The 26,750-nt window shown below is 41.0% G+C and overlaps 1 protein-coding gene across 1 annotated transcript in view; it reads right to left on the bottom strand.

Annotated features, from left to right (window-relative positions):
- Positions 1-2,092: 2,092 nt before the first annotated feature.
- The window catches only part of LOC133012294 (astrotactin-2-like), a 243,249-nt gene continuing 218,591 nt past the window's right edge, over positions 2,093-26,750 (bottom strand). Inside the window, exons 20-23 of the mRNA XM_061080275.1 lie at positions 13,656-13,797; positions 6,335-6,435; positions 5,443-5,626; positions 2,093-2,330 (exon numbers count right to left, since the gene is read on the bottom strand). Coding sequence (XP_060936258.1) covers positions 2,093-2,330; positions 5,443-5,626; positions 6,335-6,435; positions 13,656-13,797 — 665 coding nt within the window. The remainder of the gene's footprint in view (positions 2,331-5,442; positions 5,627-6,334; positions 6,436-13,655; positions 13,798-26,750) is intronic.

The raw sequence follows: 26,750 nt of genomic DNA, 5'->3' as shown, positions 1-26,750 counted from the left end.
GAGTTTTTCTCTGCTCCGCTGGATCGCATTAGAAATTGATGCAAACTGGAAGGTATGTAATTCTAAAATAAAGCAAATTCTAATTATGACGAGGACGATGGCCCAGCAGGAAAATAGCTCCCAGGTGGAAAATAATATTCATGAAAATTGGGGGAAAGCAAGACAGAAAATCATCAGTAAATACATGAGGAAACCATCTGCACATGTGGTAAACAATTTTGGAATGAATTATGATTGTGGGGGAATTTAAATTGTTTTGGAACTTGTGATGTTAAAATAGGTTTAGATAAATGCTCCGCAGCTGTTTGAGTCAGAACCGTCTTTAAATCTAATCTTGTCAGTTGTGATGGAATCATTCCGCCGCAGTGCTGCAAGAAGACGCCGCTGGTTTTATTTACATTTTTAATATTTCACATTCTTCAGAAAAAAGACAATCAAAGCCACATAATACAGGTGTCTGGGGTTTTTTTACAATTCAAAATTTACAATATAATAATTTAATATTACAATTCGTATAACATGAGATGAAAATATTGGAAAAAAAGGCATTGTTTATCTTCCTTATAGCAGGATCCATGGCTTCGAAGATATGACGGTTCGCCAGTCGATTCCTACAATCACCGATTCTTCACATTCCGGCTCACATGTACCTCGAGTGGTTCAACTTCAGCTCGGCAACAAACTGTTCAGGAAAGTTTGGCCGTGTTTTCTGGCAGCACGAATAAATATTGACGAACATCAAATTGTGCTGCGAGGGAGGAACTTTTCAAAAGGTCAGAACCACTCGTCACCTGACTCTGATTATTCGAAAACAACTCCACTGAACTTTCCATGAAAGTTTGTGGAGGAGTAATAAACCCTTCAATTTTGATGGCAGGGCAGATCCAAGAATTTTCTTTTTTTATATTGCGAGATTATTGGCATTGTTCCACATGTTCACCGATTTCCCAGAGAATACTTTATGGATCTTGATGCAGAAAAAGAGAATAATTCATGGAAATTGATGCAGTAAATCAGTCAAGTTTAGGGGACTGATATTTAGAACAAATGTTAATCTAGTGAACTTTAATGTGGTTTCCTAAGGGACCTCGGGGCCTTGATGGAGTTATGCACTCTCTGATTGCCCTTCTAGTTTTTAATACAATCCCCCCCTTTATTTGTGTGGATCTATTATTAATTTGCACAACTTGTCAATAACTGATTTCACTGGCATGTTGTAATTTATTATTAGATTAAAAGCACATTACATGGGTTTGCAATAAAAGCGTTCACTTTGAAGACTTCGATGTGGTAAAATTATTTTCTGTTTTGTTCTGGTTTTATTCTGTGAAAACAGGATTTTTAGATTTCGGTGCTGGATATGAATGAGCGTGACGTGTTCAAAGCCACCCACTCTGTCTTTGCATAATTTCGACGGACTGTCAGACAAACAATCCTGTTGCCACACAGAGCCTTGCTATGTCAGTTGAATCCCTCTGATGCAAAACAAGACTAACTACAAAGCTCCTCACTTACCGATTTTAACTTCACAAAGATTTTTTTTTTTCCCATTTGTTAATTGACGAGAACTAAAAAAACAAGTAGGTGATTTCCAAATGGCTTTAACACAGTTAAGTTTCTCCTTTCAAATGAAGGGAGTAAAGGCAAATAAGTTATGCTGTTGACTTCTCCGTTCTTTTCTCTCTTAAGTGTTCCAGGTAAGCCTCAAAGCACCGAAAAAAGATACTACAATATTACATTCAAAGTACTTGAGCCAAGCAGCTTCTCTTGGCTCGATGATATTTTACATGTCCACACTGCAGATTCTCGTTGATATGTGCAATCACTGGCATTTTGAGAAATAAGATCGCTCCAGATTTTTTATTGTTGTTGTATGGTATAATAAAAGAAGGCCACAGAATGTTTTTCCGTAGCTTCAACACAATGTCCAGTGGATTCTGAGGTTCTTTTTTTTTCCGGGTCTCCTGGTTTTTCAAAACGCACCAGTCACTTGAGAGACACTGCTGCAGAGTGGAGCGACGCATCAATCAATGATGTCATCTTGCAAGAAAAAGGAAAAGAAAATCACGCTGCTCGTCTCCAGACGCCGGCCTCATCGGAGTTTGGTGCTGCTGTATGTGTTTCGCTGTACGGAGATGAGCTTTTCCATGCAGTTGGTGCGACTTTCATGTAAGGAGCCCTGCCAGACGGTGCTGGCGGGTCGGCCCTCTTCGCTCCGGCAGTAGACGTAGGCCATGGTGTCGGTGCGGCTCTGGATGTGGGTGCTGCGCAGGAGGGAGCGGCAGTAGTGGCTGATCTTGTCCACCCTGCGAAGTATCAGGTTGGCTTTTCTATTGAAGAGGAAGACAAGAAAAATATCGAAGCTCAACATTATATTTTCTTTTAAATCCAAGCAGACACCAGGACTAACACATGCAGAATCAGGTTTAGGACTGTTCCTGCTGAAAGTGAATGCAAGTGTAAATGAAAGCACTTAGATGGGGTGCAAACATGTGAGAATCTAACAGAACAATTATAGCTGTGGACAATGGCCACAAGCAGGATCTCTGTGTAATTTAAAATAGGCTGAGAGTAGCAATAGTTATACTATTTCATTATTATTTATTATGTAAGTTAATTCAACTTTATTATCCCTTTCCCCGCTCCTTCCTAGAATATCCAACCTCAAACGCAAAATCACCGGATTCACAAATCTTTTCTCCCTTTTCTAAATCCGACAAAAAATAATAAAGGTATTGAGTTCAACTCCTTCAGTGTCCTATCTTGCAGACTTTTATGTGTAAAATATTTTTAAATAAAATTCATTAGATCAAATCTCCGTTTTACTTAAACATCAAAGCAGCTAAAAAAAAAAACCCAGCACAAAGTATCAAGTCAGCACTTTAAAAGTTGAAACCTGTGGCTTTGTGTTTACGCTGTGACGTCCTGAACCAGCCACGTAATTTGACCACAGGCGGCTTGATCTGCGACTCCTGAGGATTAAGGAACTCCAAAACAAGTCCTTCAATACAACCTTAAAAGCATCTGTTACAATATTGGTAAACTTCTCCAGCAGGTATCAATTTAGCCACATTGCAATAACAGCTGAATGAGCATGTGGATCTCCACCAGATGATACATTAACAGAAAATCCTGAAATCATAAAAAGTAGTTAATAAAAATTTGGAAAGATCGGTGTGAACTTTTGGCTTCTGTAAATTCAATTCCACCTCGAAATCCTCTGCACCAGCTGGTAAACCACGTGAGATTGGGCCCTCCGCCTTATTGGTGTTCGTTTGGTGCCGCAGAGTTAACAAATATATTCAAACAATGAAGCGAACAGAAGAGAAGAAAGAGGAGACCGACAGACAGATGTGGCATTGTGCTTCCATTTGCACCTCCTCTGACTCCATGTCTGCACGGAAATATACGGCCTTAAGTGTTACCAGAATGCAAAGGGTGTGCGAGGGTGTCTCTGATGGACTTCCAGTCTGGGTCAAAACCATCATATGCAATTGCGATTTGGCACTGAGGCACTGTTGAAAAACTACACCAGAGATAGCTTGTCTCATTTTGTCAATTTGGGGGGGGGGGGGGGCACAGAAACATCAATTCCTCTCTCACAAAACAAAAATATACAGTGTGAGTATTCCAGGTTGTTAGGCACGTATGGAATCTGAAATGAGGAAAACACACGGGGAGAAGGGCAAAATTCCATTTGTTTTGAAACGCAGTGTCTGCTGAGCATCAACATCTGTCTTTAGTTAAGCAAGGAGCACAGACATCCTTTTCACTTATTTGCTGAAAAAAAGGAGTGAGTGTGTGCGTGTGTGTGTGTGTGTGTGTGTTGGGGGGGGCATTTTCTCATTTCCCTTAAATTCTTACGTCTGAAACAACAGAATACCAAACACATAATCAAGGGAGCGAGCACGTGAGTGAGGAGAGACAAATGAAACACATTATTTGTCATTCAGGACGACAGAGGAAGTACTAAAAAAAACAAACAAGAACAAAACACAAATGATATAATTATTTTTGTATGTATCTGTTCAGGTTTGCGTTGTCGTAAATGATTACAACACAAACACAACTTGGATGGACTGTATCCCAGAACTCAGAAACAACATTAAATCGGAGGGGGAGCAGTACAAGATAATAGTTGTGTTTACAGTGAAGTTTAAAAAGGAAGAAAAAAACATCATAGTACATCCAGAGAACAATACAATTATGAAAGGAGCTAGTGTTCGGCTGAAACAATGCTGGTGGACGTTTGGGGGCTCCTGGGATTCTCAGCTCCTGGAGGAGTGCTGACTGTGCTTATGTTTCACTTGGCCATTCTGTTACCTTTTAAAAAGGCACCACCAATAGAGCCTGCTTGTAAATTACCCCAACGCGGCTCAGCCCTGCCAACTTCGGGCAGTAAATAATCCGTGCTCGCTCTTCCAAAAGCCGCCCCCGCCTCTCGCGAGTGCCCACACACAAACACACACACAAACACACCGTTTGAACACCCCAATCCCCATATTAAGTCCAAGTGGCCAACCCGTGCCTCCTACCCCCCTTCACCAATCAGAGAGAGGCATCATCTTTCTACAGACTTAAGTTATTCCACAATTATTATATTATTTATGGCTTGAAAGGACTTGATTACAGGCAGTGGGGGTGGACAAACAAAAACACTGGGTCGTAATTGGGCAAAAAAGGGACCAACCGAGGTCTCGTCAACCCCGGACCAGCTGCCTTGTCAGACTCGCATACATGAATTATTTTACTTTTTTATACTTTTCTCCAAAGTGTTTTTTTTATCTCCCTCCCTCACCGTTATTTTTTAGTTGTCAGTAAGCTTCCCATTGTCCCCACGGTGACGTAACGTCTGTTCACACAACAATCCGTCTGTGAGGGTGTCCCCGTTAAGAGGGTCACGGGTGAGGGGATGTCAGGGTGGCACGGAGCGGAGGAACTTTTTCTCTTTTTTTTACGAGCGAGAAGAGGAAATGGGAGCTGGAAGTTGAGTTAGTGTTAGCTGACTATCAAATTTAGTGTTTGGCTTGGCGGTCAAACGCGGTTTCAGCATCAAGTCGGTAATGTGAGGCGCGACAGTAATTGTAGAGTTTTCACAGTGACCTTGCCCACTTGCCTTCCAGTATAAGTACTTTGGAAAAGGGGCCGGGTGGGGGGGATTGTTTAACGGCTCTCCTGTGGGGGGGGAGGGGGTGCAGACGATGACATGAGAAATGACTGAACAGTCTCAAACTGGCAGCTCCGGTTCAGACAGCTTTGGCTTTTTCTTGTGTAAGAAACTTTGGGACAGCTGTGATTGATCCTACAACATGTCCTCAAACAGGACGACGAGGCGACTTGAATAAACTGTGTCCCACTGGAGAAAACAAGTTCATTTCCAGACACGACTAACTAGCAACGTGTTCTCTAAGAAAAACGGTGACATCATCCACATCTTCTCACCTGGGGCCCAGCTCATCCTCGCTCCGCCACACAAAGTCTCCGAACTTCTCGTAGTGGGAATTGTAGTGGTGCTGGACTCGGTAGAGCAGCGGAGCGGAGACCTCCATCAGTGTGTTGTAGGCCATCTGCTGCTCCTTGCCACTGGTGTAGCCGTTGTACAAGTTGTACACCTTGTCGGCTATCTCTGAGAGGAGGCGAGAGAAAGAGCGGAAGAGAGATGGAAACATGTCAAGGAGAGGAAACAATTTGAACGAGGAAAGAAAATGATCATCGACTCGATAAAGAACTTCGGCAATTTAGTGTCATATCTGTTCGAGGTTGGTGGATATACAAAAGAGAAGAAAAATTCCTGAAAATGTATTCCCTAATAATAATAATAATAACAAAGATGATGATTATTATAGCACATTTCCTAACAAAGTTACAAAGGGATTCAGGAGAGGATAAAACAACAATAAAATTAAGTAAAAAGGATCAGATGTATCCTTATTTCCCCCAGTGCAACTCGGTGTTGTCTTACCTCACATCCCTCCTGTCTGGTAAACTCCCAAAGATTGCTAAATTGAATTTGACATGTGAAATTTGTGAACTGCTGCTTCATGTTTTGCTACAGCTTGTTTCAATAACCGCAACATGTAATCGTGCATGAGCACATTGCCAGTAGTTATGTTCAAAGAAAGCCGTGTGTAAATCTTGACCTCGTCCCTGCAATGTCTTTTCCTAATGTTGGTGTATTTTGGATTGAAATACAACACTTCAAAATTGAGATTTGAATTATTCCTGCAAAGCGTTTTGAGTGAAAACAGCCAATGTAAGATACAGCACGTTCGAAGGATGGTTATAATAAAGATCAATCTCAGTATGAGATTAAAAAGTCAAAAGGTGAGAGTACCTTCAGCTCGGCTGTCATCCACCATCGGACAAGATGTCCTCACTGAGACAAAGCTTGATTCAGAGTGACTGCCTCGGCTGTCCACTGCATAGATAGTAAACCTGAAAATGAACAAAAGAAAAGTTCATTATTGGTGACAAATATCCAAAGACCAGCTAAGAAAAAATAGCAAAGACACTGTATCAAGTGGTACGAATAGATTAGAAGAGTACATTAAATTTCTCAGTTTCCTTGATGGAGGAACACCTGGATGAAGGGGTGTTAGAAATAGGAGCTGAAAATAAAATCCTTTACCATAGAAGGTATTCATTTAGAAAATCAAGTTAAAATTAAAGTTAGAAATTGAGTTAAATAAATTTAATAAATCTAGTTAAATTTATTTAAATATTTGAGTTAAATTAAAGCTAAAAATTGAGTTAAAGAAATTTAAAAAATTGACTTAAATTAAATTAAGAAAAAAAATAATTAATAATGATAATGGCCTAATAATAATCCTTACAATTTCAATAGGACCTCACTGTCTGTCAGTGCTCGGGCCCTAATAACCCACTATTCTCAGTCAGAAAACATATCATTACCATATTCCACAAAAAAATTTAAATATGACATTTACCACAAAGTATAAAGATAAAGGTCTCACTAAACCAACAGAGCCATAGGACATATTCATACATAACTTTCAGATGTCTGTGGTTTGGTAACTCATGTATCTCAGGCTATTGGGCAACAAATAAATTCACAATTTTATTGGGTTTGATGGATAACAAGCTGGAGGACACCGTGTTCTTGCAAGGTGAGAATGTTGTAAAATGAAAATAAACAGTATACGGCCATGTCCTGACATCACATACTTTTCATTTATTAATTTTTTATAAAGTGTCTTGTGAACACGGATCCAGGGGTTGAGGGATTTAATTATATCTGAAAATGAGCCAGTACAGCCAGTACTGCCCCGGCAGAGGAGAGAAGTGTAAAGGTGCATCTGGCTTGACTCCAAGAACTCTTAAAGGACAAAGATCCTCTCTCTGAAAATGTCAAGCATCAGAATTTCATGTGTTCCATGACAGACTTTAAGACCACTCAGGACTCCGATAAGATACCACATGGGAACAGTTCAAGACACCACATTGGGAGACGAGACACAATGAGGAAGTGTAATGACACTTGAGGATTTTAGGGCCACACAGCTTGGACTGGAGACAAACAACAAAACAATGACCTTTACGTGTCCTTTTGAAAATGCCAATCTGTGTACTTCTGAAAAAGTACTCTGAGGAACTGGTCATACCGAATCTAAAAGGAGGATTGGATGTGGCACAGACTAAACCATCAATATCCTGTCATACTCATATCCGCGCACAGTTATTTGCCACTGAACTTTCAACTTGTAGCCGCAGCAGTTACCACAGAAACCACATCAAAGACAAGGCTACTGGAGCTGCCTCTATTGGTTCCCATGATTTAAACACCTCTTAGCGGAATCTCCTATATTGAGTTTGACATTGCTTACCATTTCAATCTACATCCAGTTGTATATGTATTTGTGTTTACGTAAAGCACAGGTATGAAAGATGAGATAAAAGTTGGCTCCATTCCTTTTAGTTACTGGCTCACTGTTGCATTGAATGGAACAAAGCTAATGTTATCAAACTGTGACGTCAGAGCTTTTCAGACAATGACAAGTCAAAATAATTTGTGTGAATAAGAATACTTTGGTTACGTGATGAGGTTAGAGTAAGTGGGTAATGCCTGGTTCACACTGCACGACAGCCCCAGATCAAAGCCAAGTCTGTGTCGGATCTGCAGTCGTGTAAACTCTAGAAAGACGCGATTCAAGAGGCTCACTGACTTGCCTCCTCTGACTAGATTTCTAGCAGGCTAAAAAATCTGTAACAACTATAGCCAATCAGAGTAGACCAGACATGCCAGTCAGGGGTTTATCTTTGGTGAAAGATTGGGTCGTGTGTGACTCCTTGTCTCAAATAAGTTGTGTAGTATAACACACAAGACAGCAAGGCTTCAGATCACAAGAGAGCAAATCGTGTAGCGTAAGCTAACTCATCAACAGACACAGAGGTAAATGTCTGAAAGCAGTTCTCAGGCACAAGTTTGATATAGTTCGCTCTTTTGGTGAAGAGTTCAGTGAGAGGATGGATATCACTGTCCATACATTAAATATGAAACTTTTGGCTAGGAAACACCTTGTCCTGCCGAAAATAAAAAATACCACAACCGTCCAAACAAATCCTAAGCTCATCGCTCTGAGCAGTTTCCAGGAAGCCAGTGGAAACGACAAGGAGCTACTGTACATAGCCAAGAAATATTCCAACACAAAATCTCCCCAAAAATGACTAACAGTTGATATTACATTTTGGCTTCTGTTACAGAAGCGACATGATATGAAGCAATGGGCCCGCAGAATTCAACGTGTACAGACTGTGCTTGATTGATGTCTGCATCACACTGTGCGCTGGCTAGGACGCAACACCAGGTCACTTAAATTTAATTTATAAATGTAAACCAGTGAGCTCAAGCATTTTCAGAATCGATGTTGGTCTCATCAGAAAAACAGAATGTGCAGTCATTTATAAAAAGTGTTAAAACGTGTTTGATCTAATATACAGGGGTTTCTTCACAGTAGCCGAACATTGTTGATTGTCTGCCCAAACCATTTTCACTTATTACTTATGAATTAAAGGTGTTTGTTAAATAAGGTTGTTTTCTGAGTAAGGATTTTCTGGGAAATAAAAACAAAAGAAACGAAAGAAAAATTCTTTATTCCACATTGTTTCTTCCTGCAGATGAAGCTTTGAAAAGAATGAATCAAGCATTGAGAAATGTATGTGACTAGTTATCACAAACTGTAAGCTCGGAGCAGTATTTCCACAGAGTTACCACTGTAAAAACAACAGCATGACAAAAAGGAAACCACAAAACACAGCGAGACAGAATGAACAACGCAGATGGCATTCCACTGCTAAATACTTTTATAAATAAATGAAAATAAAGACATTAGTGTGTCGTTGTTTGTACGAAAGTTGCTTTTCTTCCTAAATCCATTTGCATTTCTTTTTATGTTTTTGTTTTTAGAGTTATGTCTTTGGAGAGCTGTCCCAAAGCCGTCAAAAGCATGTTTTGTTTGTAACATGACCTGTTTGCACATTGCTCACATAGTTTGTCTGGTCTTGTTATTCAGCAGGGTGGATGTGGTATTCCCCAAGAACCTCACAAAAGACACACGGGCCTCGCTGGCTCCTCTGCCCAGCAAAACAATGCCGGCATGTAGCAGTCACTGTTTAAATTATGTGGCCACATAACGTGCGGATGGATACAATGAGGTGGGAGAGACGGGAGGGGGAGCAGTGGGGATGATGAGGCGGGAGTTTTATCAAGGCAATTTGTAAAAGGGTGTTTTTTTTAGGACCCAGGATGTGAGCTTGCCAGCATTTAACTGCTGTTTTCAGTTGTTTTTAAATGGTTGGCATCAATGACAGGTTCTGTTTCCCCTTTCACAGCCCCTCCAGCAATTACAAGATTGTTATGTACAGTAATAAAACTGTTTGTGCAAAGAGGTTAAGACTCTTCAGAGACCGAGCTGTGGTGGTCTAAATATTTGTTTGGTTACAAAGATAGAGTAAGATTCTTATCATGTGAAGCGATCTGGCATTTTACAGAAAATGTGTCAGAAATATTACATATTTTTTAATCATGCTCATTCAGTCAGTCACCCTGTTACCGGTCTCATTCATGGACAAAGATAGTGGCAGTTATGGGGGTCGTATGATGGAGTGTGATGTCTGAACTCAGTGATGATAACGATCGCCTGGGAGAAGAAAGGAACAAGCGACGGTCTGGTCTGCCACAAGAATGTCAAAACATTAAGTATCAGAACTGGCAACACACATGAACACACACACACACGCACAAACACACACTATTTCTTTTGTCTGTATTCTCCTATCTTCCTTTCTTGCCTATAACTCGGCTGTGTCTACCACTCAAGGCTGCCTGCAGGCTGGACGTGGATCCCTTGGGAGCCAGCCGCCCGGGGTCCGTGCGCGTGCCACCGTTTTGAAAGCTCAGCAGACGCCGAAGCGGACAAATGGCAGATTAATGTTTGCGTAAATTAACAATGCTGCCATTAAAGTAACCATTGTCCTCTAATTTAATGAGACAGAGGACGGCCGAACGAGAGATGACAAGACAGAAAGCTCGGAGACAGACCGAGCGAGAGCCAGAGAGGAGGAATAAGAGAAAGTGAGAGTGAGAGAGGATCAATTAGGGGCAGTATTTCTGGCATGCTGAGAGAAGCCAGGGCAGCAGGGGGATGCCTTTTCCATGACATCAGCATTTGGACATACATCAGTCGAGCCAGTCCACAAATCGTTCAAAGCCACATCGAAATGTTCCGGCCTGAAGAATTTGTGGCAGCTCGAAGTTTCTGATGACTTTGAGAGCTATCTATCTGAGAGGCATCACACTGGTGCAGCAGATTAATTCGCCTTGCCATTCGTTGTAAATCAGGAAATATTTGCTTAGCACGGAACAGTCCCACTTGCAGATCAGCAAGAATCCAAAGTGCAAAGTAATAGATCAGCGCCCCATCTAAAAAGTAATTTAGTCTTAAATTGGAGATCATTTTGATTATACGGAAAATCAACAGTACGATGATTTCAGCAGTCCTTTAAATGGCATTTCACATAGTCAGTGTTATCATTATATACGGTGAACCACTTGACATGATATCCCTTCTTTATTAATATAAAGCTACTGAATAACATTCAGGTGATAGGAGGCACAAGTGAAATATTCATATACACCTGCACAGTTTGTTTCCATGGTGCACCCATTTCTCAGATAGGTGGATAGGCACGTATAGAAAGGTTCATAGGTTTTATCGACTCTTTGTGGAGGGGAAAAGTAATGTCAGAGCAAACTGGGGATATTAAATAATTTTTTTGTGTGATTTATACTCCCAGGGCTCGCTTTTATATCACCTTTTGAAAGACAGTTGATAATCCTCGGTGACAAGACAATTGATTTACCCAGTTTTTTTGGCATACAAGACTGGATAGGAGCCACTTACTTTCAAGTTTCGAGCTACTATGGATCTACGACGTAGCATTTGTATAAAAAAGCCTCACTTTCATATCTACCTTAATTTCCTCAAACCAAAGTCAAGCTGTGAGCCGTCAGTGGACGGAAGGTGATGCATCAGAGGATGCTCCCAGCACTCAGTCAGGGGAAGTGACATCTTGTCCAAGTCACGGGGGTCAGTTAAGGCCCACTTCCTTTTCTTGGCCAATTTGTGTCACTCTGCCTATGTTGTAACCTCATTACAGCTGTCTTTCTACAGTTCGAGGCCCTGCACAGTCGCACAGATATTTTAAAATCAAACCTGGGCTAAGGTTGAAGCAGGGTGGAGTAATGCACCTATAGGTATTGAGCTATAACAGAGTAAATAGTAACAAGTGGAACAAAAGTCCCTGCAAAGGCCTCTAATCAAGCGATACCAGTGAAAACATGTGTGGGTGGACATCAGGACTTTAATCCCAAAGATGCACCAACAAATCATTCCAGTGCTGTAACAAGATATGTCACAACTGGCATTCCTGCAGCTCTGGTCATTTGTTACCCTGCATGCAGACGTTGCCAGTGGCAGGATAATGTTTTCACCCCAATGTGGGAATATTTCTTGGGAGGGTATGTCCAGATGATTAATTTACGGTCAAAGGTCAAGGTCGTTTTTTTGATAGCAATGACAACAGTATTCCTTTCCAGCAGGAACGTTGGGCCATGACAGACTGCCTTTTTCATGATCAAGTGTAAAGCCAATACCAGTAGAAGTCTTATCAGGTCCTTGAATAAGACAAGCGGAGTTGGTTTCAAACAGATGTGCCCTCATACGTAATTCCGACGTAAGTACGGCCCTTATCAGCGAAAACAACACTGTGGAGAATGCCTAAACAAAGATAACGCCGCTACAAAATTTGAGATGAGGTTCTTGTTGCAGGTTGTTGTTGGTGGGAGCCTGAATTCTACAGATTAGGCAAATAGTTATTCTCCCACTGTTCTTCATCCGACATCGAAGCCTTCAGGAAACACAGGGTCAGGATTTTTAACTAAATTGATGTTAACATGCAAACCCCATCCTTTTTTCTGTCTTTGTTTTTTATAGCCCTCTTTCCTTCCTTATGTGTAAATATAAAATCAGCAAACATTTTTTATATTATGCATGAATAAAAACGTTCTTCTTCTCCCACCTGTATTCCTCCTCTGTAAGGGTTCGACATGCTTTTGCTAACACGTTAAAATAAAGACCTGTGGCAATTTGACTCGACAATCTAACTTTGTCTGGTACATCAAATGTATACCTGAACATAGATGTAAAAACATATGACTCTTTCTCTCATTGCTTTAAACCATGACTCCTCATTTTATATGGGACAACATGGAGGTTCCCATAACAAACCAAGGTCATCAAATAGCAAGATCATTCTAAACATAAGCCCCTTAAAACAAACCTGCTAACACAGCGAGAACACGGCGTGTTTCATGTGTCCAGCGACAGCCACAACAACATCTGGGTCCTGTCTGCTTTTACCAATCACCTTTACTTCAATATGTCTGCCTCAATTCCAAGATTGTAGTGTGAAATGTCCGTCTAAACACTTTGTAAAGGCTTGCACAGGATTGTGCACTTTTAGGGTTTGATGAGCTTGACCATCACTGGTACGGCCACTGATGACACATTTAGGAAGCTCCCTGCCCAACACCCGACAAACCGACTCCGGGTTTTCCAGTTTACTGCGCGAGAAATCCATAACGCCTCAACTCAAACCAGCATGTACATTACTGAGGCCTATTATTCACGTATAATGCATAAACCACAGGGACAGAATATATTGTTACAGGTGCCAACATATAAATAAATAATAAAAGGTATTTATAATATTTCATATCTACATCATCATACATAAACAAGCATAACAAACAGGCGTTTGTAAGATTGTGACAAGAGGTTTCAAAATGCTATACCATGGATGAAAAACCTACATAGTCATAATTTGTTATTTGGCTGATGACCCATGGGAAGGTACTCAGATAAATGGAAGTACATATAGTCTTTAGTTGTGATCAGACCTGATGGGTACATAATGTCCAGCCAACAAGCATTGGCATGAAAGCTCTCCTGTCTCCAGGAAACATTACAAAGTCTATGCCTCATCTTTATTCATATTGTGCAGAAATAAGGAAGCCCACAATAGATCAGCTATCGATTTGACTCATAAAAACTTTGCAAGGGCATCAGCGGACTTACTTGTAGAGACTGTCGGGCTCCAGGCACTTGAAGACCACTGAATATAGCACAGAGTGAGGATGGTCTCCACTTCTCTTCCCAGCAACGACACAGGCCGAACCCAGACCGGAGAACAGGTCGTCCATCAAGCTCAGGACTTCACCTGGTACAGATGAAATTGGAAAGAAATGGTGAAATGACAAAAGAAAGAAAATCACACAAAAATGCCACGTTGGAAATTCATTGTCAACATTCATCTTACTTTTTGCCAGAATAGGCAAACTTATCTTCCAACAATATCTTTCATCTATTGTTCTTAGCAAAACCAAAACAATGCCACATGTTTTGGTTCCACCACATGTTTCAACACAGGACAACAATGGTTCCCGACACAAGCTTCATCATGAATGAATTTCAACATTTTGGAAAGCATTTTTTTTTCTAATCAATGATTGTGACTCTGGTATTGTGAGCCTTACCCCGTCAGGTGGGAATGATTTTCAGTACCACAAAGACCAGGGCTAAATTAAATATGGCTTTTTGCTGGCATCAACCAATACACACTACATTACAGAACCATTACTTCCTTAATGGGCCCATGGTTCTGTTAACGTGATATCTCACTACAAGCACCCCCGTGTCTCACAAAACACTACTTCACAAGTTGTGAAATATCTTTCATGTAAGCTTACGGGAAAAGGCGAGCGAGGCACACTTGTTCATTTAGACACACAGATACATTCCGCCAGTTTCCAGTGCTCATGGGGGTGATGGAAAAAAAAGAGGGAGCTGTCAAAATAGTTTAAAAGCTCTCAAACGGTTGGATTTCCAACTATTTCTACACGAGCTAAAGGGCAGCTTAGTTTTAGCTTATGATACACGGGCCAACTTATAAACACAGGGAATGAGCCTGGCTGGTCGGGCACACAGGGATGGTAAGAAAAGGTTGCAGAAAAGGAAAAAGAAACACAAATGAATAATTTGACCTTTTCACAGAAAGACCTCTGTGTGTATACGAGGTTTCCCCCCCCCCAAACACATTCCTGCACCATCGTAGTGCTCTTTCTAAGGTTTTACCTTCTTCAACACGAATCTCATGTTTGGACTTTGAATCTGCTTAGGTCTGCAAAATAAGTTGTCAGCATTCATCGTCAGGAAGGAAGCCAGAGGTTTTAACTAAAGTCTTTTTTCAACACATTAACAATGTTTTAGTATAAACTCAAACTTCAGTAATAGACCTATTACAATGTCTGGGATTTAAACACTTGGTTGTTTTTATCATCATTACTTATGGAACTGACTTATTACTACAATTTATATCGTTGCCTTTTAAATGTTTGATTTACATTCTTTCTGACATTAGTTTTTATCATTTTAAAGAACTGGTACCATCTGCTTTGTGTTTGCAACTAACAGGAGTGATAAGGAAGACTTTCAGCTGTTTAACTCACGATTGTATATAGATACTTTAAACAGCCTATATGCAACATTGTATCTCATAGACATGATATTTATAAGCACAGCATTTTGGGAAAAAAACATGATGCTGTTTTTATGGAAGAGGATATTCTTTTATTAATGTGCCAGTAAAACATTTAATGACAACATATTTCTTTTGTGACAGATGAGTAATATTTCCTTGGTTACATTTAGGCCACTTAAAGCTCTTGGTTAAGATTAGGGACGGATTGTGGTATTGGTTAAATGTTGTAAAAGTAAGTGCTGATTAAATCACAGGACAGGGCATATTTACTTTTTCAATATTTGACCAAAACCACATTTTTTTCTCCCCTAACCTTCACCAATTTGTTTTTCGTAGCTCAAAATGAACCACACACTGAACTCAGAATGTGAAACTGGTCTTACTGCCCTGCACTCTGTGTGCACACAATTTCATCTGCAGCATCGAAACAACTGTGTGGCTCCTTTCAGTAAACTCTCCATCAGCCAGTTTCCAAGCATGGTATGGATACTCTGCTTGCCGGCATATCGGGATGAGGAATCTTATTTTGCCATTTGATCCTCATGGGCTTGAACTGCGTGACAATAATTAACCCTTGAAGAATAAATAGGCCTCATGATAAATCAAATACTGTACATGAGCTGGATTACGGGTGAAGGGGCAGATTTATTTTGAAGATGATACTGGACCCAGTGTTTCCCATCAGATTTTATTGTCATGCACTTGTGTATTTGATTTGTCTGGAGGCTCCTGAAACAGTGACATTAAACTGAAAACTGTATATCTACTGCTTCTTTTTCCCTTTTTTAAATGCTAGCTCTCTCCATTCTCTTATTTGTTTTGCAATTAGTGTTTCATTTTTTAATTCTTTATTTAGTGGGCTAAGTCTGTTGACACAGAAACATTTGGTGGAACACTAATTCATGCGTGGCAGACCACTGACGATCTATTAAAGATGAACCCGTGACCCGATTCGGCCTGCGTTCTCTACGCCTTTCAAGGCTATTCCTCCACACTTTATTGCGAGCAACTATGAGAGGAATGCCCGACAAATGATGGATTCCTGCCACTCCACAAAGGCTAAAAGTAGAAAAGGGACAGTTCTAAATACAGCATGGACCAAAGTGGTGAAGGAGGGAAGAAAAGAGGAGAAAAAGGGGTGAAAAACATTGAGAGAGGAATGGAAAAAAGAGGACAGCTGTTCAGCTTTTTTATGGTTTTGGATGTGATCAGGGAAAAGAAAGATGAGGTTTTGATGATCAGAATAAATCATACAGCTGATGCGTAGCTCCGTAATGAATAACTTCTGTCCTCGTTGTGACAATTCAGTCTTTTTGGTGATAATTTGATGACCAAAAATATACATGTTAGGGGGATAAAACATATATATAAACTTAATGCTGTTTTGGGGCTTTACCAACATTGAGGGATCAATCATCTGCGAAGAAAACCACATTTGCTTTTAATTTACTTCTACATTATACACATTTACATTTTAAGGACTTCTCTGGAAGAAAGATAATTCTACAATTACTTAAGGGGATAGTTCACCAATAAATGAAAATTCCCACATTATCTACTCACCACTATGTCGATGGAGGGGTGGGTGAACTGAACTGAGTCCACAGAACACTTTGGGAGTTTCAGGGGTAAATAGCGGTTCAGCCAAATCCAATACAATCCAATGAAGTAAACAGTCGCAGATTCTTCAAACGTAAAATAAACTGTGTTTTGTGGTCTCCAACACTTCACCCACCCCTCCATCGGCATAGTGATGAGTAGATAATGAGTGCATTTTCATTTTTCGGTGAACTATCCCTTTAAGTGAGTTGCCTTTGCAAAGAAAACATAATAATAATTGATTCTTTAAGTTATAATAGACTTTTATGTGCAAGGAAACGTACTTAAAAAGGCCACATTCGAAAGGAAATAATGTAAAGGTGCTGAATTAAAGATGAAAGATCGAGACATGCACTCAGGTATTAGATTTGTCTTGAGGCTCCTAATACCAAAAACCATGAGCAATTCTGAGGTGTTCCATTCTCATATTTTTCTTGCAATTAGTTTATTCAACATATTGACATACTTAGATTTTGTGGAACAATAAATCATGCATGGCAGACCACTTAGTCTTTTGAAGAAATTATTAGTAATGATCCATTAAAGATTGACCATTGACCTGATTCGGCCTGCGTTCACTACGCCTTTCAAGGCTATTCCCCGACCTTTTATTGCGAGCAACCACGAGAGGAATGCCCACCAAACGCCAGATTCCTGCTACTTCTCAAAGGCTAAAAGTAAGAGACAGTTCTAAATACAGCATGGACCAAAATGGTGAAGGGGGGAAGAAAAGAGGAAAAAATAGAAAAGTCGAGAGACAAAGAGGAAATGAGGCCGGAAAGGAAAAGAAGGATCGGAACTTCTCTGAAGTTTTATCAATTTGGATGTGGTCAGGGTGCGGAATGACCACATCGCCGAATCAAATCTGATGTGTGACTGCAGGAGCGATCACCTGGGAGTGTTGAAGCAGGGGTGAACCAATGTATAATATGTGATTATAATATAATACTGACTTGCAAAAACGCAACAGGATATAACTCATAAATCTGCCTCACGCTTTGTATAGAATAGTGAGCTCTCTGACGGATAGTTTGGATGCTGTTCAGTGCTGGGTGGGTTTTTTGTTAAATGTTTTATAGCCGCATTGAAAACGTAGACAAACAAACGCACACATTGAGAAACAGGCAGATCTCCTGGCAGGCTTTGGATAAAAAAACAAAAAACAACAACAAAAAAAAAGGGCAAAAGAACAACAAAAGGTCAGGAGAGAGGATGAGATTATATATATTTTTTAAAAAGCTGCTGCTATACAACCTTCTGCTGCTGTTGTGTGCACAGCTAGCTCAAAGTGAAATAGTATTTAAATGGGCTCACATCAGATGACAGATGACCTCCTTCCCTTCATTCATGGCAGAACTTTACAGGACCTGTTTCCGAGCTTTGCATTACATTAAGGGATAATAAGTGACTAAGACAAGGATTACGTGAAAGAGGCATGTCTGGAAAGTAGCGCTGGAAAGAAAGGAAATCATGACCAAGGTGTTGGATAAGCGTATACATTTGTTTTGAATTAAGGCAAACCAACTTCAGCTGTCGACTTCGACCCAAGATGTTGTCTGTTGTGACCAGAGTTTTCGGTTTATTTGACTCTCACCATAATTTACGAGGGTACATGTGACAAAGAGGAGAGAATAATTACTTCAGCTGCAGACTCTTTATTTGCCTCTTTCTAAAACAAACCCCATGTTCATAAATCAAAAGAAAAAGTCAAAAATAGTTCAAATTTACAATCAAAACACTAAAGATGTAATTATCTAATGTGTTGATTATAGTGTTTATACTGTAGATAATTTGCAACATTGCTCTTTAAAAGTTTGGGTCCAGAACCAACGCTTGACTTGACGATATCCATGTGTAGCAACAGGGTTAAATAAATGTATGTTATGTCTCCCACGCACTAATAGAGAGGCACGAGCATTAGCTTTAGCTTGGTGACACGAGGCAATGTGTTATAATTGGACATTACTTTTTCTACAGTGTGAATAGACCACTGCTGTATAACTGACAGCGTAGGGAAGTGTTTGAGTTAGTTTGATCCAGCTGGAAGACTAAACAAAAGACAAATGTCTTTGGTCTGGTCTTTAGTGGCTCTAGAGAGGCTTACTGTATAATTATCAATTTAAGGACTCAGCAGGAGAACACAGTATGTGTTTAAGTTCTTTTAAAAGTCATATACCCTTACCTAGCAAACTTTACCCACACATTCCATGGGTCAAACAGCTTTTTAAACAGAAACATCTGAAAGCCATACACTGTTATGCAATTACATCAATATTAGACCAGCATGCAGGTTTAGCCGGGGTACACAGTGTACTATCGTGCAGAGACAGTAAAGGGGGGTAACATTGGCCTTTACTAGGTGTAAACGTTAGCACGCAAGAGGCAAATCATTATAAATCATTAAAATCAAGAACACTCTTAACTAACGTCGTAAAACACAGGACAGTTTTATAAGGAATCCTAGGAGATGTCAGGAGCTCAAATTTGCAGTGCACAAGTAGCAAATAAATAGCAGCGGTTTCTATTCAAAATGCAGCATAAGTAACTTGAATGTAAGCAGAGGGCAACAAAAGGTCATGTCACTGGCCCTCCCTATTTCTCTAAGGGTCTAGGAGGGGCATCAAATACCAGGTGAGGCTACTGAAGTTATAGCTTGTTCCTACATAAGAAAACAAACAGCACAGGCTCCTTGTTGGTGGTGTAACTACAACAACGCTGCGCAAACAAACGAAACGAAAGCGATTTATCTTCTTTTTGTTTGTTTTTTGTTACTCAGAAGTGGTCAAACTGGAAGGCAGATTCTGCAAAATCCAGACGGCACGTCCCAAATCCATGCTCCGAAACTGAGCTAAAACAAAGTGTTAATCTTTTGAAACTTGGCTTTAAGCGGTGGTCTCACTCTGTATCGCTGCTAATCAAGGGAGAGAGAGAGAGGAGAGAGAGAGAGAGAGAGAGAGAGAGAGAGAGAGAGAGAGAGAGAGAGAGAGAGAGAGAGAGAGAGAGAGAGAGAGAGAGAGAGAGAGAGAGAGAGAGAGAGAGAGAGAGAGAGAGAGAGAGAGAAAGAAGAAATTCCAGCGACACTTGCTGCATAACGATAATTTATGAATCAGCAGCAATATGCTAAAGCACTGTGGACTGGGTCTGTGGCAAACGCGAACGCTAATTCAACTGAAGGACCGAAAGGATGAATGAGCAGAGTGAAAAGCAAAAGCATGACAAAATGATTGCAGGACTCAACTGCGAAACGGGAAGTGTTTTTACAAGCCACTGGCACACATGTTGGCTCGCGTGTATTCGGAGGATTCTCAATCATCTTCTGCCTCTACGCGTCCAATTTAGCGTTCGGTAATAATAAACAAAATCGATCCCATTAAGTGTAGAGTAAGATATAAAAACCCACCCAGAAGCAGCATTTACGGCTCTATCCCTTCCCGAGGGGTTCCTCATGAGTAGGCCTGTGGTCTGTCAACATTTCTGTCAATGCCAAAACAGCACACAGCTGGCAAAAATTAAGGACCCTGAAATTCTATTACGGTAAAAGCCATTTTGCGTGTTCTCCAGCTTACATGGCACTGGTAAATGCCAGGTGACCTTTCTTTAAGGAAAGGGGGAAAACAAATGATAGTAAACCATCGGAACACAACGAGACGCAAACACACACACACACAGGCCGCACTTAACTATGATGTAGTTGCAAACAAGTCAAGTTGCGTTTATTTGCACAGACCGACATCATATACAGTGTCTCAAAGGGCTCCGCTGGCCTGCAACAGCCACAGCGCCTGACCCAGAATGACCCAAATTCGGAGGAGACAAGGAAAACCCCTTTTAAAACATAGAAAAAAAAACTGGCAAGTCACAAAACCAAACAGAACTTCAGAATTCAAGGAGAGTGCCGTCCATTGGACAAACTGCTCGTTGAAAAGTGAAACAGTATAAACAACTGAAACAAAACAGCGGGATTATATATGCATACACAATACACAACTGACTGTATACGTTAAGTTGATGCAACGTTTCGACTTACGCACAGTGAATGCGTATATGCCCACTTACATGCAAGCAGACATAAACAAGCACAACACATGTCGAGGCGGGCGTGTGCATGGTGACACAGCGGCATTTTGTCTGATGCTGGAAGCCAGACTCGTTACACCGATACCCTTGACATATCATTTCAATTACACTACTGAATTCAGGCACAGTGTAATTGCCTCAGCCATTAGCTGTGAGCTGCGTGTGTGTCTGTGTGTGTGTGTGTGTGTGAGAGAGAGAGAGCGGACAAGAGTGAGAGGGCGAGTGTACGTGTAAATCGTCAAGGTCAGTGGGTTCACACATTAGGGCTTTTCCTCCAAAGAGCAAATTTAAGGGAAAGTGGCAGAAGAACAAAATCACTGCAGTAAATCACTGTTTATTCACTTCCTCAGCCCAGAGGTCGGTTTTGTATAAATAAATGTGACTTAGGGTTAAAAAAACAACCCACAGAGTTACATTTTTCCTTATTAAATTCTAAATATCTTGTTTTGCAATGCCGCCTTTGAGTAGATGCCTATTTCCAGGCAGTTTTCATATAATTAAAAATGTTTCATAGTATGTCTGGGTAATTAATAGTGAACAGTTTTCCTGTTCACGTGTGAGTGATCAAGTGGGTGTACCGCCATATGCTCGACAGTATGGTCTCCGTTTTGAGTCTGACATGTTGAGAGTTTCTCTCTGTTTATCTTTCAGTCTCCCTCTCAAATTGTGTTACTGTTTGTCCTCAGACGCCCCTCGCTCGCCTTCTGTTTTACTGTGTCTCCCTTTCTCTTCCGACCTACCATCGGTCCAGGCAGTTGCACAGTGGACCCTTTTTTTTAGCAAACAAAACACAGGCTTTATATTAACAAACAAATCACAAGCTTTATATTTCCTGTGGGCTGCCAAACCTGCGAGGGGCCTCCTCTGTTAAACTGTCAGCACTCTAACCCTCCACTCCCCACGCTGAGCCTGCACACAGACGTCACCTTCCTCCCTTCCTCTCTCTCTCGCCCTCTCTTCCTCACACACAAACACAGGAGACGTTACACAGGTACGCACATGCAACTTAATGTCACATGCCACTTAAGGCAGGAAACTCTACGGCATATACAGTATTTAGAGGTATAGGAACAAAGCGTTGTGGGAAACAGACTTTTCAAAGCGAGTTGAGTTGCACCTGATTGTCCAAGTTTTTCTAATCAGCTAGAGGGACATCCCTTTGGACAAGCCTCCTGAGGCACCGTGCTGGCAGAAAGATGCATCACTTATTCATGAAGTTTTTTTGTCTTTTGCATTGTTTGAGGCAGAAAGCTAAAATAGATTGGGATGGAATTACTCATGCTCACTTTGATGCAGCATCTGTTTTGCCCTTAATGCACATAACCTAAACCTGAGCCGTCCTTGCACTGTTGCAGTTCTCGAGGAACAAGCCCTCTCTATCAGGTACGGGAGATTTCTTGTGTCGGTCTTTGTGTTACTCTCTGATACACACTGAATAACCAGGGTCTTCTTTTTCACATGAGGAGCTTGACCCGGTGAAGGCCTTGCCTAATATTTCCAAACAAAAGTATGCTGTGGAGAAATAAAATGTATATTGCTTGCTTTTTATGCAGGTTATATATATATTTAAAGGGCCAGTTTGTAAGATCTAGGTGAAAGGGATCTATTGGCAAAAGTTGAAGATAAAAGACTAGTGATGTTTTAACTGTGTACTGACTGTAGTGACTTACTGTTGTTTTTTTTACCCTAGAATGGGTCCTTAATATTGAAATACTTATATATATATTTGCATTGAGATGGGTCCTCTCTGCAGAGACTGCCATGTTTTTTACTGTAGTACAAACTGAACAAATTAAACACTTTTTGAGATTCTCAATTAGAACAACTCATTCCACTTAATTAAGAGGAACAACAACATATCATCAGCATAACAACACAACAAGTCAGCTGTCTACTCGTTCTCTGATTCTGTTACTCCAAGGTATCATATCATAGACTCTTCATATGCCACTGCAAGACATGCTCACAATCAAAATGCTAACATGCTGATTGTTGTAAGGTTTATCATATTAACTGCTTTTGTTTAGTGTAAGCCTTTTTACATTTGTTAATCAGCATGAAGCAATGTTTGAAGGAAAGGGTTGTTGGTCCTCTGGGGACCATGAATGTCAAGATATTATGAGTCCAATGAGTGATTGCTGAAGTCAGGACCAGAGGTGGTCATTGGGTTCACTGCCCCAAGAACCTTATTGCATAAACCCAGCGATAACAACACTGTATCTCAAAGTTATTCACTAAACAAACTACTTAAAAAACATTTCCTGAATTTATTGACTGATGAGCTTGCAGGTTGATTTTGAGCAGTAAGAAATACAATGGACAGCTCAGAGGGACACATCCAACAAGAGTTATAAGAATATTACTTCAGAGCCTTTCAGTTATCTGAAATTAATCAACTTCCTTCCAGCTAACAATAATTGAGTTTTCGTACCAGGCCACGTTCTAATCAAAGATAAGATGTGATATAAGAAGTAACATATGGGTCTGAAGAAAAGAAATAAAGCAGATATAATGGCTCATTTTATTTTTAATGATTCCATCATCCCCTTGGACAAATGAAGAGTTTGATTTCACTGTCCACCTGTCAATCATACACAGCTTTACATCTCTCTGTGGACTAATGATATTGTGAGCAGAAGATGAGCAGAAGATGACATGATGAGGACAAGACTTGTGTCCTCATTGAATGGAAGTATTTACCAAATTCTGCACATTCCATCGCCCCATCTTACTTTTGCTATTAAAAAAAATGTGGTTCATCCATAATAACTGTTTAATTAAATATTGTATGAAATGTTAAATGTTTTATAATATTGATTTGAAATCATTCCCAAGAAAATTATGTGAAATAACGAGTAAAAAAACAAATATTTTTAAAGTTTCAGTATTGGTATCAAAAATCTCACAATTGTCGATCAATATTAAATCATTAAGTGCTTATTCGGGGTGATGGGTGGCCATTTTTATTATGACAGACCTTTTTATTCATTCAGATTCTTGGTGCTGGATATTCCGGGGTGTCTCTTCAGAACTTTAAGGCGCACTGGGAGTGACTTCCAGTTCGACAGGGGGCTCCCCCTCCATAACAAAATGCCGTGCATAACAAGAAAAGGAGGTCAGGTGTGGTGGTTCGTCACAGACTAATGCCCCCCTGGGTCCATGTCGACCATTTTGATGTGACCTGTGTGTGTGTGGTCTGTTTTTTTTTTTACTGCCCCCAGCTCCTTTTTACTGTGGCTCTCCCCCTGGCTCTGTCCTTGGCACTAAGAATAGACCTCTGGGTGTTGACAGGCTGTTGGTTTGTGTCTTCCTCTGATGCTGCACTGTATTGACTGGTCCATGTGCGCTGCCATCTTCCACCTGAGGTACCACAAGGCTCAGATGGCCTCTCTGCTCTGTGGTACAGACGTTGCTAAGAGTTGTGTGGGGTGAACGATTAATACTTTTCTTCTACGCTGAGACCACTCGTGTCAGCTAACTCCCTGTATAAGTACAGGTGTTGTGGTCATCCTGTGTTATTAAGCTTAAGTAAAATACAACCATGGTAATACACTGTAACCCAAGTTGTATGGTTACAGGTGCAGCTTCCAGTAGACACAGCGTTTAAGGCCAATTCTCACGGTGGGTTTTGACGGTGAGGAAAAGGCTAAGCAAAATCCCTATTTATGTTGGGGCTCCTTAGTCTCTCCCTGTATTATTCGCATTAATACAAAAAACTGACAGGAGCACACTGTAACAAAACGAGTCTCCGCATTGAATGGCTTTGAATAAATCGAGGCAGCGTCCTTCGTTCTGCTCTGTAGACCCAATTCAAAAATGAGCAAATATTTCATTCTACCACTTAAAAGTGATTGTGGTGTCTTGGATCGCGAGTGAGACCAATTCATCCCGATGCAATGCTTAAATGCACTTTGAGCCAATTGTAGCCTGCACCAAATTCCACAAAGATCAAGTCGACATCACCATAACACCCCTCTGCACAAAGTGATAAACGGAAAGGAAGGCACTGAGGGAAAGCATCCTTGTCTTGTCTCAATTACAATACGAGCACAGATCCATTAATGTGAGTTAGAGGTTCCGTGGACGCACATTAAGTGTCTGTATTTACTTAAGGGACACCGAGGGAGTGTCAGTGGTTATCGAGCGTATGAGGAGGGGGAAAAAATGACATCAGGAAAGTCGAAGAGAGAGAGAGAGAGAGAGAGAGAGAGAGAGAGAGAGAGAGAGAGAGAATAACTGCGTGTGAGTGAAATGGGAAAGGAAGCAAAGAGGAAAAGGGAATGAAGAAAGCCCTTGGCCCCCTGCCTGCAATCTGCAATCTGCTGATGGCTGGGCTCGTGACAAGGAGGTGCACAGCGTCCATTTTTAGCGATGAGGTCATCTTTAATTAACAAAACAAAGAGAGTCAGCTGTGTCACTCCAATCTGTTATCTGCACCCATGCTCAAGGACACCGTTTATCTCCATATAATTCAATCTCTTTGAATGAGGGCTTATCGACGCATTGGAGGGGCAATTCTTGGTCTCTGCCCATAATGGAGCTGTTACATAAACAGGGGAGGGGGGATGCCACCGACACTGATCGCGGGAGAAAGGGGGACATGAGGAAAGTAGCGAGGTATGCCGAGGTGTGAGACATGTGACGGGGGGGGGGGGGAGGGAGGCAGGAGGGATGATCCACATGTCATCCATCCCAGGAAGCTGGAGGAGAAAACAACTAAAATAAGGGCAAAGATCAAATGGCTAATCTGTTTCCCAGTCTGGCAGTGCCAGCATGAGGTGACATCATTGCTGGGTAACCATCAGTGCTGGTGCCGTCTGTGTGCCTGCTCCCCTTCTCTCCATTGTGATCTCTCCTTCCCTCGCCTTTGTCTCTTCTGCTGATTTTGTTTCCTCCTCCGTTCTTCTCACTTCTCCGTGACTCTCTACATTTTCATCCAGCCTCTTCTCTCACTTTCTCGTTTGTTCGTCAAATCCTCGTAATGTCCCTGCGCTGCCCTGCCCTCGTTTGTGTTACGCCTATACAAGATCAGGTGTCGTACAGCGGTGACGCAACACAGGAGCGACTCACAGGTTTTTAATTAGCGCTAAGTGTGTGCATTTGTGTGAGGGTTGTGGGGAGCACAGTGCTACGCTGATGAGCGCTCTCACTAAAAAAGTGTCACCTCGGCATTACTGTGATTTAAGGACAAGCCACGCAAATTAGCAGCTGACGATAGACAATGGGGGGGATTGTGAAAAATGGGATGATAGAATCCAGAAGCTTTCGGAATTCAGCCAATGAGGGTATACTCTGGGTTAAGCCTTTTATTAGACACATTTTATTACATTTTTGGCTCGTTCTGTTCATTCTGGGAACTCCCAGTGAGATACACAGGAAACAGAGCTGAAGGACGTCTGACATTATAGTGTAGGTAGGCCACTAATCATTCCCATACAGTCAGAACACAGACAGAACAGAACGCATCTTTTAACACGGGATTCTGCAGTTGCCATAAGATGCTCATTCGGTCACAAAGATGTTTTAATGGCAGATGTTGATTTTCTGGCTGTGGTATCATAAGACGACCAAAACTTGAATGAAACACATAGAGTTATTGGTCTCACCTCTAGTGCAAAATCAAAATAGCCTCAGAGGGTTGTATTTGTAACTTGATCACAGGTTGAAAGGACATGACTTCTATAGCAAAACATTACTGTTCAAATAATTTCCACTTTTTGTTGGTTTTCCACCAATATCTGACCATTGCAAGCATGACAGCGACTTCTAGACCTTTCTTTTTAGCATCTTATCCATTTGAACACTCTTATCCAGTTTCTTAATTTCATCTGTGATCATCAATGTCTCCTTACATAGTCCAGATGCTTTGTGCAGGAATGCTGAGCCCCACACTACACGCGCAGTGCGTCAGCACTGCCGATCCAACCGGCTTCTCTGTGACTGCTGCCTCTGCCTTG

This window comes from Limanda limanda, chromosome 1 (assembly GCF_963576545.1).
Source record: "Limanda limanda chromosome 1, fLimLim1.1, whole genome shotgun sequence".
Lineage (NCBI taxonomy): Eukaryota > Metazoa > Chordata > Actinopteri > Pleuronectiformes > Pleuronectidae > Limanda > Limanda limanda.
The sequence above is the reverse complement of the archived record's forward strand: the minus strand, read 5'-3'. Positions and strand labels throughout refer to the sequence as shown.